Source organism: Diabrotica virgifera, chromosome 4 (genome assembly GCF_917563875.1).
Source record: "Diabrotica virgifera virgifera chromosome 4, PGI_DIABVI_V3a".
Lineage (NCBI taxonomy): Eukaryota > Metazoa > Arthropoda > Insecta > Coleoptera > Chrysomelidae > Diabrotica > Diabrotica virgifera.
Genome location: NC_065446.1, coordinates 179,234,913 through 179,250,087, shown reverse-complemented (window position 1 = coordinate 179,250,087; position 15,175 = coordinate 179,234,913). Strand labels below are relative to the sequence as shown.

The following is a 15,175-nucleotide window of genomic DNA, read 5'->3' as shown; positions in this document are numbered from 1 at the left end:
ATAAGTAGAGCTTAGCTAAGCTGGAGCTTAAGATCTGTTGGTGCAACCAGGCATTATTGACTTACACCGATTGGCTTCTGAGGCATCGATTTATCATTACTTCACACCAGGGCCCTTATTCTTGAATTTCGGGGAGTAGAAATGGTAAGAGAAAGTGACGTAAAAGTGGGCTAACTAAAACCGAAAATGCTGTATTCTTGAAACAAATTCTCTTAATTTTTGAGAGAAATGTCACTCCTCAAGGAAGTAACATGTTCTCTTGATAGTGTGTAAGAGAAATTGAAAATCGGAGTGAAAATAACAATACATAATCCTAAAAAAGCGGAGAGGTCTCAAAACCGTCTATTTTATTTCTATCTGCTTTCTCCAATATCCATGTTTCCCATGCATATGTGGCTATGGAAAAATTAGAGCTCTTACCAGCTTTAACTTTTGCTTTGTTATGGTTAAATTTTTCCAAATTGTTATATACCAGTTTCATCATATTCATAGCTGTTTTTGCAATAGTAAGTCTTCTATGTATGTCTCTGTCACATAATATAATCTTTTCTGTCTGAAATATTTTAGCTGATCAGATTGTATCTAACTCTTAAGCCTAGGGTTTTTAATTACAATTTAGAGATGATTTTTTTAGTGAGAGGGTTCCTAATGTCATAGCTAGATCTTATTGTTTTACACAGAAACTTATCCTTCAATCCACAAACTTCTATATGCAGATTTATGGATAAGTTTCTATCTACATATCTATAGAATAATGTCTATTACATATCTATACATAGATATTCCAATAAGTAAAAATTTTGAATTATAGGGGTTTCGTGCTAAATATTGGGAAGTGCTTCAATAACCAATATTTACGAATTACAAATGGTAACAACTCTATAATTAACTATTCTAATTGGGAAATAAGCCACAATCTAATTGAAAAAATAATTGTATCAACGTTTCGACTTCCAATTCGGATTAATGATATTAAATATGTAAGTATATATTAATATTTTGTCAACGACGTCCGAATTGGAAGTTGAAACGTTAAGAAAATTATTTTTTCAATTAAATTGTGGCTTATTTCCCAATTAGAATATGTAGTTATGTAATTACAAAAATGCCACAAAGAAATAGCTTCAGAACTTTATAATAACGTTCAGTGAAGATGTCACACATGTATTTTGTCATGAAATGGTCATTATTTTAGTTCCAAAGTGTATCAATTCGAGTTGTTTCATTTTGTAACTGATTTTTTTCCTAAACGTTTTATTTTCTCAGTTTCAAACAGTTAGATTTCTAAATTTTACACTTCAGAGTTAGCTTTGAACGTTAAAAAAATTTTCAAAGACTGAATGTCCAAGGATAGATGACGAAAGAAATATTTTCGCAAAAAGGCATATATATTCTTTTCCTGTAATCGAATCTTATTACTGCTGAGCTCGCACACAGAGAATATATTTAAAGGGGGACTTGAACTTATCTGAAATGTATTAGTTGTGTCTAAAGCAGTGCACAGAAAATAATTAGGTATCAGTCTATTAAAAAGCATTTATATGGAAAAATTGTCTTTCTATTTTATTTAAATTTTTTTCAGCCAAAAAAGTTGCATGTTTTTTCTGTGAATATTTTAAAAATCTATCCAATGAAGAGAAGCTGAAAAAACAGGAAGGCTTTGATCCTCACTTTAATAAAAAGAACCAAAGTCAATTAGAAAAAGAAAACGATCTAAAACTGTCTTCTTCGTCAACTGTAGTATGTTGTTTTAACTTGCTAGCAGTTCAGGTTGTTCCAAACGGAGACAGAAGTGATTTTTTTTTTATAAAAGAGGGCTTGCCTGTTACAATTACACAATTTACGATATATATAATAAACAAGAATATTGTTTTTTATGGCACGAAGGGTAGCTCATAGGGGTATTAACAAAATAGGTGGTTATTTGCTAAAATATTTTTGAAATATTCTATTACAAAATGGCCAACATGGTTTATACATTTTCTATTTGACAAAATACATGTCCCCTTGTCTCTATATTTTCTATGTATTTGGGTGTTCCTTACAACACTCCGTTTATGTATCTATATTAAACAATATTATAACAGCTACCTGATGTATGACTTTCCACAGAATATAAAGGGTGCTTTATATAAAGTAAAAAAACTAAATTTAAGATCAATGTTCAAACTAAAAAGGATATACACCAGGTCTAAAGGCATGCAGAAAATATATCACACTCATTAATGAGTCCCATTTTACCTCATTCCAAAGGTATTACCTTCATGATAACTTTTCGACGGTATGAAAAATATGTTGGTTTCATATATTCGTGAAACGATGAGGAACTATGTCAAAAGCTGTCAGTATAAAAATAATTGTATTTCACAAAAATAATTGTATTTTTGACACTGAATAACGAACAAAATACGTAATGTAAAGTTAGTGAGAACACGAGAACACAATCTTTGTGGATTCCTATTCAAAAATGTCCCCTTTAAACAAATCTGAAGGGTGCAGAGTGGAATTTTTGGGCAGAAATTGTTTAAACAATTTTTTTAAACAAATACAAAAGATCATGTTTTTTTGCTCTGCAACATATATTTTTAGGTTTTTTGGGTCAATCTGAACAAGAAAGGTATCTTTTAAATTTTCTCATAAATTGATAGTTTTCGAGTTATAGGCGATTTAATATCTGAAAAATGCGAAAATACGCATTTTCGAGGCTTAAAAACTCGTATTTAAATTAGTATTTTTGAGGTTACCAGATACTTAGATTGAAGACTAAACATTCAGATTCAAGATTCTGAAGATTGATCGCGTCTAACTTTAATTTATACCGTTGTTTTTAATTGTTAAATATGCGTGTTTATCCGATTTTTTTGCCGGTGCGGCGCGAACCATTTCAAAAATCTCCTATTTTCCATCGAAATATATTTTTTCTAGATGGTTTGTGGTATTCTAAATAAAATAAGTTTCTTGCCATTTTTCTCAAAAGTTAATAGTTTTTAAGTTATAAGCGATTTAAAATTCGAAAAATGACAAAAAACGCATTTTCGGATTTTAAATCGCTTATAACTTTAAAACTTGTATTAACTTTTGAGAAAAATGTCAAGAAACTTATTTTATTTAGAATGTCCCAAAGAATCTAAAAAAAATATTTTTCGGAGGAAAATAGGAGATTTTTGAAAGGGGGCGCGCCGCACCGGCAAAAAAATCGGATAAAGACGCATATTTAAGAATTAAAAAACAACGGTATAAATTAAAGTTAGACGCGATCACTCTTCAGAATCTTGAAGCTGAATATTTAATCTTTAATAAGTATCTGGCAACCTTAAAAATACTAATTTGAATATGAGTTTTTAAGCCTCGAAAATGCGTATTTTCGCATTTTTCAGATTTTAAATCGCGTATAACTCGAAAACTATCAATTTCTGAGAAAATTTGAAAGATATCTTTCTTGTTCAGAATTATCCACAAAACTCAGAAATATATGTTCCGGAGCAAAAAAACGTGATCTTTTGTATTTGTTTAAAAAAATTGTTTAAACAATTTCTGCCCAAAAATTCCACCCGGCACCCTTCAGATTTGTTTAAAGGAGACATTTTTGAATAGGAATCCACAACGAAACCGAATCAGAAATTTTTCCAGACGGGAGCGGTCTCACCACATGGACTGCATACAGAAAGAGAAAATAAAGGCTAGTTTAAGCACAGTTTAATCAAAGAATACTCCATCCATTGGATGGATGTATTCTTTGGTTTAATATTGAGTTTAAGAAACCTCAACAAAGAAATAAAACAAAGGTGCAAAGCTGATAAACAATACTACTATCACAACATGTATATGCAAAGAAATTGAAAGCCACAATCAAAACAACTAGTCAAGAGATCTATTTAGGAAAATACTCAGAGACTCTACATATAGTCTACAGAAAAACTACGTCTGTTTTATTTGTTGAACAATAATGTAAAATGTAATTGTAAACAAAAACACATGATCAGGTTGACAGTTGACGGTATCATGTCATTTGCCAATAATTAACTTTTGTGATTGGTTGAAATTTTCAACAACAATCCGGAAACACTGTTCACAGTTTCTCTCCTTCCTTTCTACTCCCTCTGTTCAAGAATACAGCTTTTTAAAATCGAGAGAAATTATGAAGGAGTAGAAAAGTGAGTTAGCCTAGTGGGGAGTAAAGTTTTCTCTCGATTCAAGAATAAGCGCACAGCATCGGTTATTACTTCATAATATTCAAATCAAAATATTCCGAAAACGGTACGCAGCATGATACTATAAATAACATTATATATTTTATATAATAGATTATGTATTTTATACAATAACTTTATTTATAGTATCATGGTACGCAGTATCGAGTTTTACCAAGAGTACCTTTTTGGTGTAAAATTGTGTCTGATATTTAAGATCACTTGGAATCCTGATTAATAATTCTACCCTAAACCATAGAAAGATAGTCTGCGATTGACGCATGCATTTTCAAAGTATTGCTCTCTCTTTCTAAATAGCGCGAATCTGTCGTTGTACGCCAGGGAAATAAGGCAAAAATGTACCATGTTCGGGACACTTGGCAGCCAGGTTGCAAATTGGTTTTTTTTGGTACTATATATACCTAATATATTATAAATACAAAAATGCCCGTCACAGTTTGGACGAGAAATTTAGTTATTAACAAATAAGGGTCAAAATCGCAGTTTTTTCGTTTAAATCGCTACAGGTAAAAATAGGGTAATTACATATTGTATTTATAGTATTCTTGTTTTAGTAGATGAGCCAAGGTTTAAAATGGCGGTTTTTGAATTTCGGTCCGATCATTTGTTGCTTCGAAAATGGCAAAATAAAACTAAAATTTTTAAAATAAAAAAAATTGCTATAACTTTTGCGAAAATGACCTTAAGACTTTCATATTGTATGAAAAGTTGAGTCAAAGAGTCCATATAATGCACAAAAATTTTTAAGACGATTCGTTAATTAGTTTAAATTTTATTCACTTTGTTTATACCAAATAGCTTTTTTTCGCATTGTTATTGTTCAGAAAATACTAATGATATAGAATTTTGTTATTTGTTTATTTTTTCAGAAATAGTTATTTTTTCAAAATATTAAAAAAAAAATAATTTAAAAGTCAATTTTATCACTCCGAAAACATTTTACTAAAGTAGAGTCATTTTAGGCTTGTAAACAATTTGAATAACTTTGTTAATATTGACTGTAGCCTGAAACTATAATGGGATTTGAAAAGCTGGTAATTTTACACGAAACATCAAAAAAAACTTTTCGCCTAGGTTAATTACTGTCAAAGTTAGCCACTTTTTTATTTAATTGACATATTTTAGCGAGTCGAAGACACAGAATTGGAGATATATTTGCCAAAAATGTTAGATTATGCTGTGTTCATACAACTGCATCAACTTCAATGTGATTTGTACAACGACTATTGTAATAGACATCCCCCAGATGAGAAAAAATCAGCGTCTACCTTTCTCTCAGACGTCCACATGCTTCAATATATAGGCGCACATCCTCATTTGTTAAACGTTATAGAAGCCTCTAAAAATAAAAAAATCAAACAACAAGATGTTATTTGTGAAGACGATGAAATTATAGATATGGGAAATTGGTGGAAAGATAAAATGCCTACCGATGCTTCTGAAAAACTGGAGTATGGACATAAGATGCTAGTTTTAAAGACAATTATTGAAGAATGTGAGGAGGTTGGTGATAAATTGTAAGTAATTTATAATATTTATTATTTTACGTATTGCACTCCGTTATTATTAAACTTTAATAAAATCTATATTTGTTTTTAGAATCGTATTTATTTTATTTTTATTTATTATAAATCAATTGAAGGGTTTATTTTAAAAACAACCAATGTCAAAAAATGTAAATTTTTAGAAATGAATAAAAATTGAATAAAATAATAGTAAGTCAATGTTTAAGTCAAAAACAGTGTATTTACAAATCGTTATAATTTTAGGACTATGGCGGATTTTGTCACGATAAGTTTCTGACAAATGTAAATGTTAATTTGCTATCAAGTAGTGCCACTAATCTGAATTCGCTCTATCGAGATTCACTTTGATACTGACGTTAGTAATTTCTTTTTTGAAAAGTTCAGTTGTCAGAAGTGACTGGAAATTACTACACAACCAACGCACCTGCTCATAGCCAATATTATTAATAGTAAACAGACATAAAAGTAACATAAATCTTACGCCAATCAATAATTATTTATTTACACCATTATAATGTATTGATAACAAATGAGAAAATTATTTATTGTACAAAATAAAAATATTTTGTAGAAATAAACTCCACAAAATTTTATGAGATTAGTAGACAGTCCCACTATTTCTAATAATTCTTCTTTTTTTAATGAAAGATTAAGTTGATTTTAGCAGTTAATAGTGTGAGGTAGGAATTTTTGTGTTTATGTTTCCTATTCCGAATGTGTCAAAGTGAATCTCGGTAGAGCGAATTTAGTAGGTATAGTTAAAAATTTCATAAAATTGGCATTGGTTGTTTTTGAAATAAACTCTTCAATTTATTATAAAGCCAATGTCAATATAAATTTTAGTTAGGGCTATAATTTTGAAAAACAAAATTAATAAAATTTACTATATCGGCATAATTGATTAACTCGTCGAATTCAAAGTTTTATTCGAGGCATTTTTTGGAATTGTGGATAGATGGCGCTATAATCGGTAAAAACGATTTATCGTGATAGCATAGGTAAATAATTTACCAAAAACCAAAAAACACGTGTTTAATATTTTTCAGAAACCTATAGGATGACACCAAACACGACCCCTCACTTCACCCCCTGGAGGTGGGTGGGGGGCAACTTTAAAATCTTAAATAGGAATCCCCATTTTTTATTGCAGATTTGGATTCTTCATGAAAAAATCAATAACATTTATTCGAAACATTTTTTAGAATTGTTGGTAGATGGCGCTATAATCGGAAAATGCTATTTATTAGCGCCATTTATCAACAATTCTAAAAAATGTTTCAAATCAATGTTACTTATTTTTTGAACGAGGAATCCAAAACCGTAATAAAAAATGGGAGTTCCTATTTACGATTTTAGAGTTATCCCCCAACTCACTTCCAGGGTGTGAAGTGGGACTTCGTGTTTCATTGGTGAAAAATATGAAACACGTGTTTTTTGGATTTTCATTTGGAAGTGTATTTCTCGAGATATATGACCATTTCTGTAATTTACCTATGGTATCACAATAAATCTATTTAGACCAGGGTGCATCTGTAAAAATATTAGTACATTTGGACGTTGAGAGGTGACTAAATTTTTTTGCATAAATTGCTTGAAAATAACTCAAATAATAACATTTGAGTTATCCTCCCTCTCAAAAAGGTCCGGAACATTGTTTAAATAATCAAAATGTCAAAAAATGAAGGGAACAACCATGTTTTTTTTTCGTTTATAACTTTAAAACTATTCATTTTCGAGAAAAGTTGTACTGACATAGAAGTTGCGTAATTTAATTTCCTGCAATATAGAATTGGCTAAAAATTTAAAAAATAGTCACCCTTGTTGGAAAATATTTAAAATAATTGCGAAAAAACCATACAAAAACAAGTATTCGCATTTTACGTTTTTCAACCATTTATGCTACACTTAGGACATTCATATTTCACCGAGAAAAACTTTATACAGTAAAACAATACTGTAAATTTCATTAAGATCGATTCAATAGATTTTGCAAAATAAATTTTGCAATCCAGATTTTGCAAAAAAAATTCATTTTTTCAAAATATTACAGGACTGAAAATAAAGCAGATAGCAAGTTGAAATTTTTTTTTGCATGTAGTTTTTTTGCGTATAGAAGTGTACTGTACCTTTCATTTGAAATTTAAAAAATTAAAATTGATTAACTACCACGGCGCACAGTGGTTCCAATCGTGGTCATGAGGCGAAAAAGAAGTCCCTAATTAGGGATTTTCATGTTTACAGTTGTTTTCTCATACTATCGTAGAGTCCTAATACGTAGGTGTGAGGATCAGACTGGATGTATTCTGGTTCACAGCTCAGGAACAAGTGAGGTATGTCCGGGGTTATTTTGGCCGGCACAGAAAGTGAAAAAGAACGCGTATATTGAAAACGCTGTAAAACATTTTGTAGTTTATCAATTTTATCGCTGTAAAGCAGATTCTTCTTTTTTAAGTATGAACTAATGTAAGATATAAGTTAAATCAACATTTATTAACAATAAGTGCCTGAAATTTGTTAATGCATAAATAGTGAAAATATACTTGACATAATTAAAATTTTGTAAAGATGCATTCAAAAAGTACAAAATTCTGCATAATTCTGCGACTAATGTTTATTAATCTTAAAATATATAGTAAGGAGATACAGAATCACTTTGGTTTAGCTGCCTATAACTGCCTATGCATTGCTGGCAGTTGTTTAAATACAAAAGTGAGAAATGACGTATATTACATGATTCTGGCGATTGTTGAGTATGTATGGGCAGTTGTACATAAGTAATAGGTTCTGAATATTGTACTTCATAAAGAAAATGTATTGGTAATCAGCAGTTTCAAAAGTCCCTTATAATATAAAATTTTAAACAAAAATGGGGTTAAAATAAAATTTTCGAATTTCTTTCGTCCATATTAAATCCGCCATTTTGTTTAAAAAAAATAATGTTAGATTTGTAATCAGCGACCTTAACCTACCAAATTTGACAAAAAATTTTCCTTTTTGATTGACATTTTCAATTTCTTTCCGCCATGTTGGATCCGCCATTTTGTTTTTCAGAAAAAATAATGTCAGATTTGTAATTAGCGATGCCAAAAACCCTTAAGAACGAAAGTAATTCCAAAATGTTTAAACAATATACGCTTTTAAAGGTTCATGACCACGTTTTCGGCATTTGGAACCACTGTGCGGCGTCAGGAATTTTTTTAAATAAACATTAATTATTGGTGCTATGCGCAGGACAGCGGATAGTTTGCTCTGATTGGGCATTCCAATGACCTTTGATAATGATTGATACATTTTATTTTTTATTACATTTCGATATAAATGAATAAATTTCTTTATTGCAAAATAAAAACACATACTCTATCATTTGAAATAACACTTTTTTAGCAAAAACTTTCTTTGTTCATATATTTTAACTTAGAGAATAAAAGTTTATTATTTTTAAACATATGTAATTGTTTAAACAATATTTCACAAACAATAATAAAATTAGTTCGATTTTTGTGGAATTAAAATATTAAAATACAACAAAATATAGAGTAAGAAAATAATATATTAGATAAAGTTTTGAAGAAATTTTGGTGGAAATCAACTTGTGTGAATTGAACACCGCTGTCCTGCGCGTAGCACCAAAAATTAATGTTTATTTAAAAAATTTCCTGACGCCGTGGTAATTAATCGATTTTAATTTTTCAAATTGTAAATGAAAGGTACAGTACACTTCTATAAGCAAAAAAAATCAACTTGCTATAATATGCTTTATTTTCAGTCCAGCAACATTTAAAAAAAAATGAATTTTTTTGCGAAAGTTGGATTGCAAAATTTATTTTGCACAATCTATTAAACCGATGTTAATTAAATTTACAGTGTTGTTTTACTATATCATAAAGAGGGTGACTATTTTTACTTTATCGTACTACATACGTAGTATGAGTATAATAAAGTTATAGGATCGTGCAAAAAATTTTTTTTCAGATTTCACTTTTTTCAACGTTTTGAGTCCCCCTGAGTCTAAAAAGCAAATAAAAAAAAACATGTCGGAAGTATGTACGTACGTATTGTATGTACGTACGTATGTTCGTACGTACGTATGTCGCCACCGCCCAGCAAAAACTACTGGACCGATTTCGATGAAATTCGGTATGAGTAAGGTTAAGAGAATTTTGTCGAGAAACTAAGTTTTTGAAAAAAACCTCTCAAAGGGGGACCGAAACAGGGGGGTTATTTGGGGCCCATTTTTGCAAATTTTGACCGAAACGAATGAAATTTAACTTAAAGTTAGCTCATCGATAGGTAAACAGAAATACGGAATTTGACATTTCCAAATCCAAAATGGCGCCCAGCATGGCCGACCGCCCACCCGATACATTTCCCTACCAATCTAAAAACTTGTTTAAGATAAATTTAATTTGAAAAAACATTTATATAGCCTAAAGATGGGGCTATAACAAGAATTTATCGTTTTTCAGAAAAAGTTATGGGTTGCCTATATTTAAGGGGTCAAAATTTGACATAACTTTGAACTAGATTTTCTCAAAAATGGATCCAAGGAATTTGTTTATTTTTTGATATATTTTTGATATCCTATCAGTAAATTGAATAACATTACTCAGATTTCTTAACTCCTCATAGGAGGGGAGTTATGAATTTTTTATAAAAAAGTATTCGAGTGCCCGTAACTTCCTCTGTAATAGAAACTAAAATTTGAAATTTGGCAGACATATATAGTACTTTATTATCTATTAGCACAATAAATTTTACCCACAATATAGCTTCCGGTTGAACGGGAAATGAAAAAAAAAACTTAATTTTTTACATGCCCCGTATATTTTTACATATTTTGAAAGAATGTAAAATTACCTTTCCAATGACATAAAACTGGTTGCCGTAACTCAAAAACTAGAAAAGTTACAGAAAACAGAAATTTTGCTAGAATCTTGTGTGTCCCCTCTCACGCGATCATAGCAGAGCATTATTATAGGGCAGTCAATGAGGGTATTTGGCTCCGAATTCCATCCTACTACATCGATGTACTTGATATTTTCACAGTAAGTAGGGAATAGCTCAAGAAACAAAATCTACCCTATATACTATGGCGCTTTTATCTTGGGCAATTCCCACCCCTTCAAGGGGGTGGAAAATTTGTTGGTCAAAATAAGCATGGAAGTGGCTAGAAGTGAGCATGGAAGTGCTATTTTTAAGCAAAAACTGATCTATACTTTTTTTTGAGAACTCAATACTTTTTGAGTTATGCGTAGTTGAAAATTGGCCATTTTCATTTAAAAATGACACGTTTTCGGACGGTTTTTTGTGAATACCTTTAAAACTATGCATCAAACTAAAAACACTATATAAAATTTTTTTTAGATTATAAATAACAAAGAGATTAGTTCCTTCGTAAATTTTCTATTTATAATACAAAAAGAGATATGGTAGGTAAAAAGAGTTTGTTTTTTGGTGCATGCTCAAAGTGCTCATGCTTTTGTAGTGTTTGAAAAGGCCTTTAAAACGAGCACCGTTAAATGTCGGTTACATTCAAACTAAGCGAGATATGGTGCAAAAAAATATATGACTAATGTACTTTAAGGAAAAATGACAAGTACATACATTTAACCCCTCATCCACCAGAATTTAAATGCATTGTTTTTCTTTTCTTTTGTAATGCCTCTTAATATTTCAACTAATCAAAAAGTTGGACGGGTGAAAAAAATAAGATCAAATTATATAGCGCATTTTTAAATTTTCTTAAAATTCTTCCTTTTGCTCCATGCAATTCGAAAATAAAAATGTTCTATCCCCGAGAAGTGGTGGGAACCGCCCCCATGATAAAAGCGCCATAATATATAGTATATAGGATAGACTTTGAATTACGAGATTGGGCTTTGGGCTACTCCCAAAATTTCATTAAAATCCATGCAGTAAAATGCAAATATTGTAAACTATTAATTTCTCAGAAAAATGAACTAATTTGAAATGAAAGTATGACTAATATTCTATTGATTTATGCAATAATCTATAGTGTGTCCCCGAACATTTTCTCAAATGCAGGAATTAATGATGCGTAGAACCATAAAATATTTTCAAGTATACAATATGTTTCTAAAATATCAAAATAACGAGTAACTTTGTTATTTTTATAGAATGCCAGTATCTAGTACGATAACGATAATAGATCGGTACGATAAAGTTCTCGGGCGGCCCTTCCGTCCAGCGTTTTTAAATTTTTAATCAATTCCATATTGTAGGAAATTTATTTACGCAACTTTTGTCAGTACAGCTTTTCTCAGAAATGAATAGTTTTAAAGTTATAATTAAAAAACCAATAAAAAAATCGAATTTCTCCTTCATATTTTGACATTTCGATTATTTAAACAATGTTCCGGACCATTTTGAGTGGGAGGATAACTCAAATATTATTACTTGAGTTATTTTCAAGCAATTTGATTTGATTCAAGCCATCTCAAAACAGATATCTATAAAATACCTTGGGTAAAACCAGGGATGATAATAAGCGGTTGAAGCGAAGCACTGGCCCTTTTACCTTCCTTGTATAACGTAAGCCCTAGATATAGCAGGCTACCCTGCTATATCTATGAAACGTTTCTTTTGAAGCGTTTTAGGTCATCGTTGTCTTTCTTCAGCAAGTGTCGATGTTTCACAACCACAGATCACATAAAGTCTGATTATAGTCTTGTACAGTTGTGGCTTTCAATGTATTTTCGTTGTTTCAATTGCTCGTATATATTAGTTTCTTTTTGTTGCTACTATTTTTTTCTTGTGGTGATCTTCGTATTACTGTTTTTTCATTGCTGTAATATTTTATTTTTGCTTCGTCTTTCTGCTTTATATCCAAATTTGCATTTTGCATCTATTCTACTAATAATCTAATAATATTCTAATAGTAATATTCTACTTTTTCTACAACCTCGTGCATCTTTCCTTTACTCAACATATTTGCACGTTCCATGTTCTTATCTTTATAATCAGAGCTCTGTTCTTATATTTTTTCTTCTTCTTTAAATAGGACTATGTCCTGCTTCTTCTGTTACAGTCTCTGCAGCGGTCGGGAGCTGCAGCTCTCGTACCATGTTTTTTTGTCTTCCTATGGGTCGCTTGGTGTTGGGCTTCTGTGTCTTCGTCCATTTCGCCACACGTTCAGGGTTCATCCGATCTACGTGGTCTCTCCACATGCGTCGTTGTGCTCTTGTTCATTTCACTACGTCTTTAGCGCCTAGCTTTCTCAATGTGTCCTTGTTTCGTATCTTATCTCTAAGTGCGTTATCTCTTATGGATCTTAGGTTTTCTCTGTTGATAGTCTCGGGTTATACTTTTCGGCGGTTATTTTAATTTTTTTATTTACTTTTACTAAGCGTTGTAAGTCATCTTCGTTATCGGCTATTAAGATAGCATCATCTGCGTAGCAAAGTATTCTCATTGTTCGGATACCCATTCTGTATCCTGATTAATTTTGTTAACACTAGCTATACCTTCATCCATTATCAAATTAAATAGGCATGGGCTGAGGCTGTCACCTTGTCTAATGCTGACTTTGATTTATAAATGTTGCGTAAGTGGTAATATAGTATAGTAATAATCATGCTAGTAATAGCCAAAAAAGTAAGCTGAATTTCTCTAGATCTCCAGTAATAACAAATAAATTAGAGAAAAGATGGAAAACTAGGAGGAATAAACTCAAAAGACAAATACACACCAAATAATGTCACTATAAACTTAAGGTACTAGTACACTTTAGAAGACCAAAAATAATTATTTTTTTCAAGAATTTTTTTCTCAGCACCTTTATTAAAAATGAACATAAAACTTTTTACATATTATTATCTAACTCTTAGAGAATACAAAAAATATATATTTTTTCATTTATGCACTTACACTAATTTTGTAGAGGGCGAAAAAGTCGAGGCTTCGAAAAATGATGGCGGACAGTTAATCTCAGGATTGGGATATCTGAAACAAAAAAAATCGTACTGCATTTGAAAAAGGTAGGTTTCTTACGTGACAATTTACCACAATTTGACCAAAAAATAAAAATAAATATTTTTTAACCAAGAAAAACAGGCGATTTTTTCACAAAATTTTTTCAAATTTCCGTAAAATCTTTTTTGCGGAATTTTTCCCTAACGTAAATTGTCACGTAAGAAACCTTCTTTTTTCAAATGCCGTACGATTTTTTTTATTTCAGAGATCAAAATTCTGAGATTAACTGTCCGCCATTGGAACTACTTTTTTTTTGAGGTCTCCACTTTGGCGCCCTCTACAATAATAGTGTAGGTTCATGAATGAAAAAGATATATTTTCTGTAATCTCTTCTTCTTCTTCATGCGCCGTCTCCTCTAAGAAGGTTGGCAACCTTCACGGCAATTCGCACTTTCGATACCGCTGCTCTAAAGAGATCAGCAGAAGTGCAATTAAACCAAGCTCTCAAATTGTTTAACCAGGAGATGCGTCTTCTTCAGCGACTCCTTCTACCCTGTATTCTTCGTTATATTATTAATTGTAACAAGTTATAACGCTCGCCCCTCATAACATGTCCCAGATATTGCAGTTTCCTGACTTTAATTGTATTTAAAACCTCTTTATCTTTTCCCATTCTTCTCAACACCTCGATATTCGTGACTCTATTCACCCAACTTATTCTTAATATTCTTCTGTAGGCCCATAACTTGAAGACTTCTAATCTGTCTGAAACATCCTTCTTTAATGTCCAAGCCTCCAACCCATAGAATAATACGGAGAATACGTAGCATCTCAGAAGTCGTATCTTTAAAGAAATTGTAATGTCCCAGCTACAGAATACTTTTTTCAATTTGTTGAAAGCATTTCTTGCCTGTCCTATTCTTGCTTTAATCTCTTCTGTGTACTCATTAGTTTCATTAATTATTGTACCCAAATATTTATATTTTTCAACCTTTTTAATTTGTTCTCCATGTATTGTTATGCTTTCTTGGCGCTGTTGAGCTTTTGTGATTACCATAAATTGTGTCTTTTTTGTGTTTAGGGACAGTCCGTTTTCTTGGCTGACTTCTACCACTCTGTCAACCATTTGTTGTAAATCCTCAAGACATTCGGCTAACAAAATAGTGTCGTCGGCAAACCGTCAATCTCTAAGAGTTAGATATTAATATGTAAAAAGATTTATGTTCATTGTTAATAAAGGTTCTGACAAAAAAAAACTTGAAAAATGCTTATTTTTGATCTTCTAAAGTGTACTAGTACCTTAACTGGGAAGAGCGAGGCCTGAATATTGACGGTAGAAGCGTTGATTGATAAATACGGAAAGATACGAAAGCCTATGCATTATTTTGTTGTCTTTAAAACCTGCCCGTATAGTGGCGCGCCTAGCTTAAATTTGTTGGAACTAGCCTTAGAGGGAAGTGTAAAATTCTCCCTACTCAAGGAACTAGCCAAGAACACGCGGTTATT

General features: G+C 31.2%; 1 protein-coding gene across 3 annotated transcripts in view; it reads left to right on the top strand.

Moving 5' to 3' along the window:
• LOC126883268 (transcriptional regulator ATRX-like) overlaps window positions 1-15,175 on the top strand; it is a 442,769-nt gene that overhangs the window by 283,394 nt on the left and 144,200 nt on the right. For all 3 annotated transcript variants that reach the window (XM_050648594.1, XM_050648595.1, XM_050648593.1), the window contains one exon: window positions 5,337-5,728. In XM_050648594.1, coding sequence (XP_050504551.1) covers window positions 5,337-5,728 — 392 coding nt within the window. The remainder of the gene's footprint in view (window positions 1-5,336; window positions 5,729-15,175) is intronic.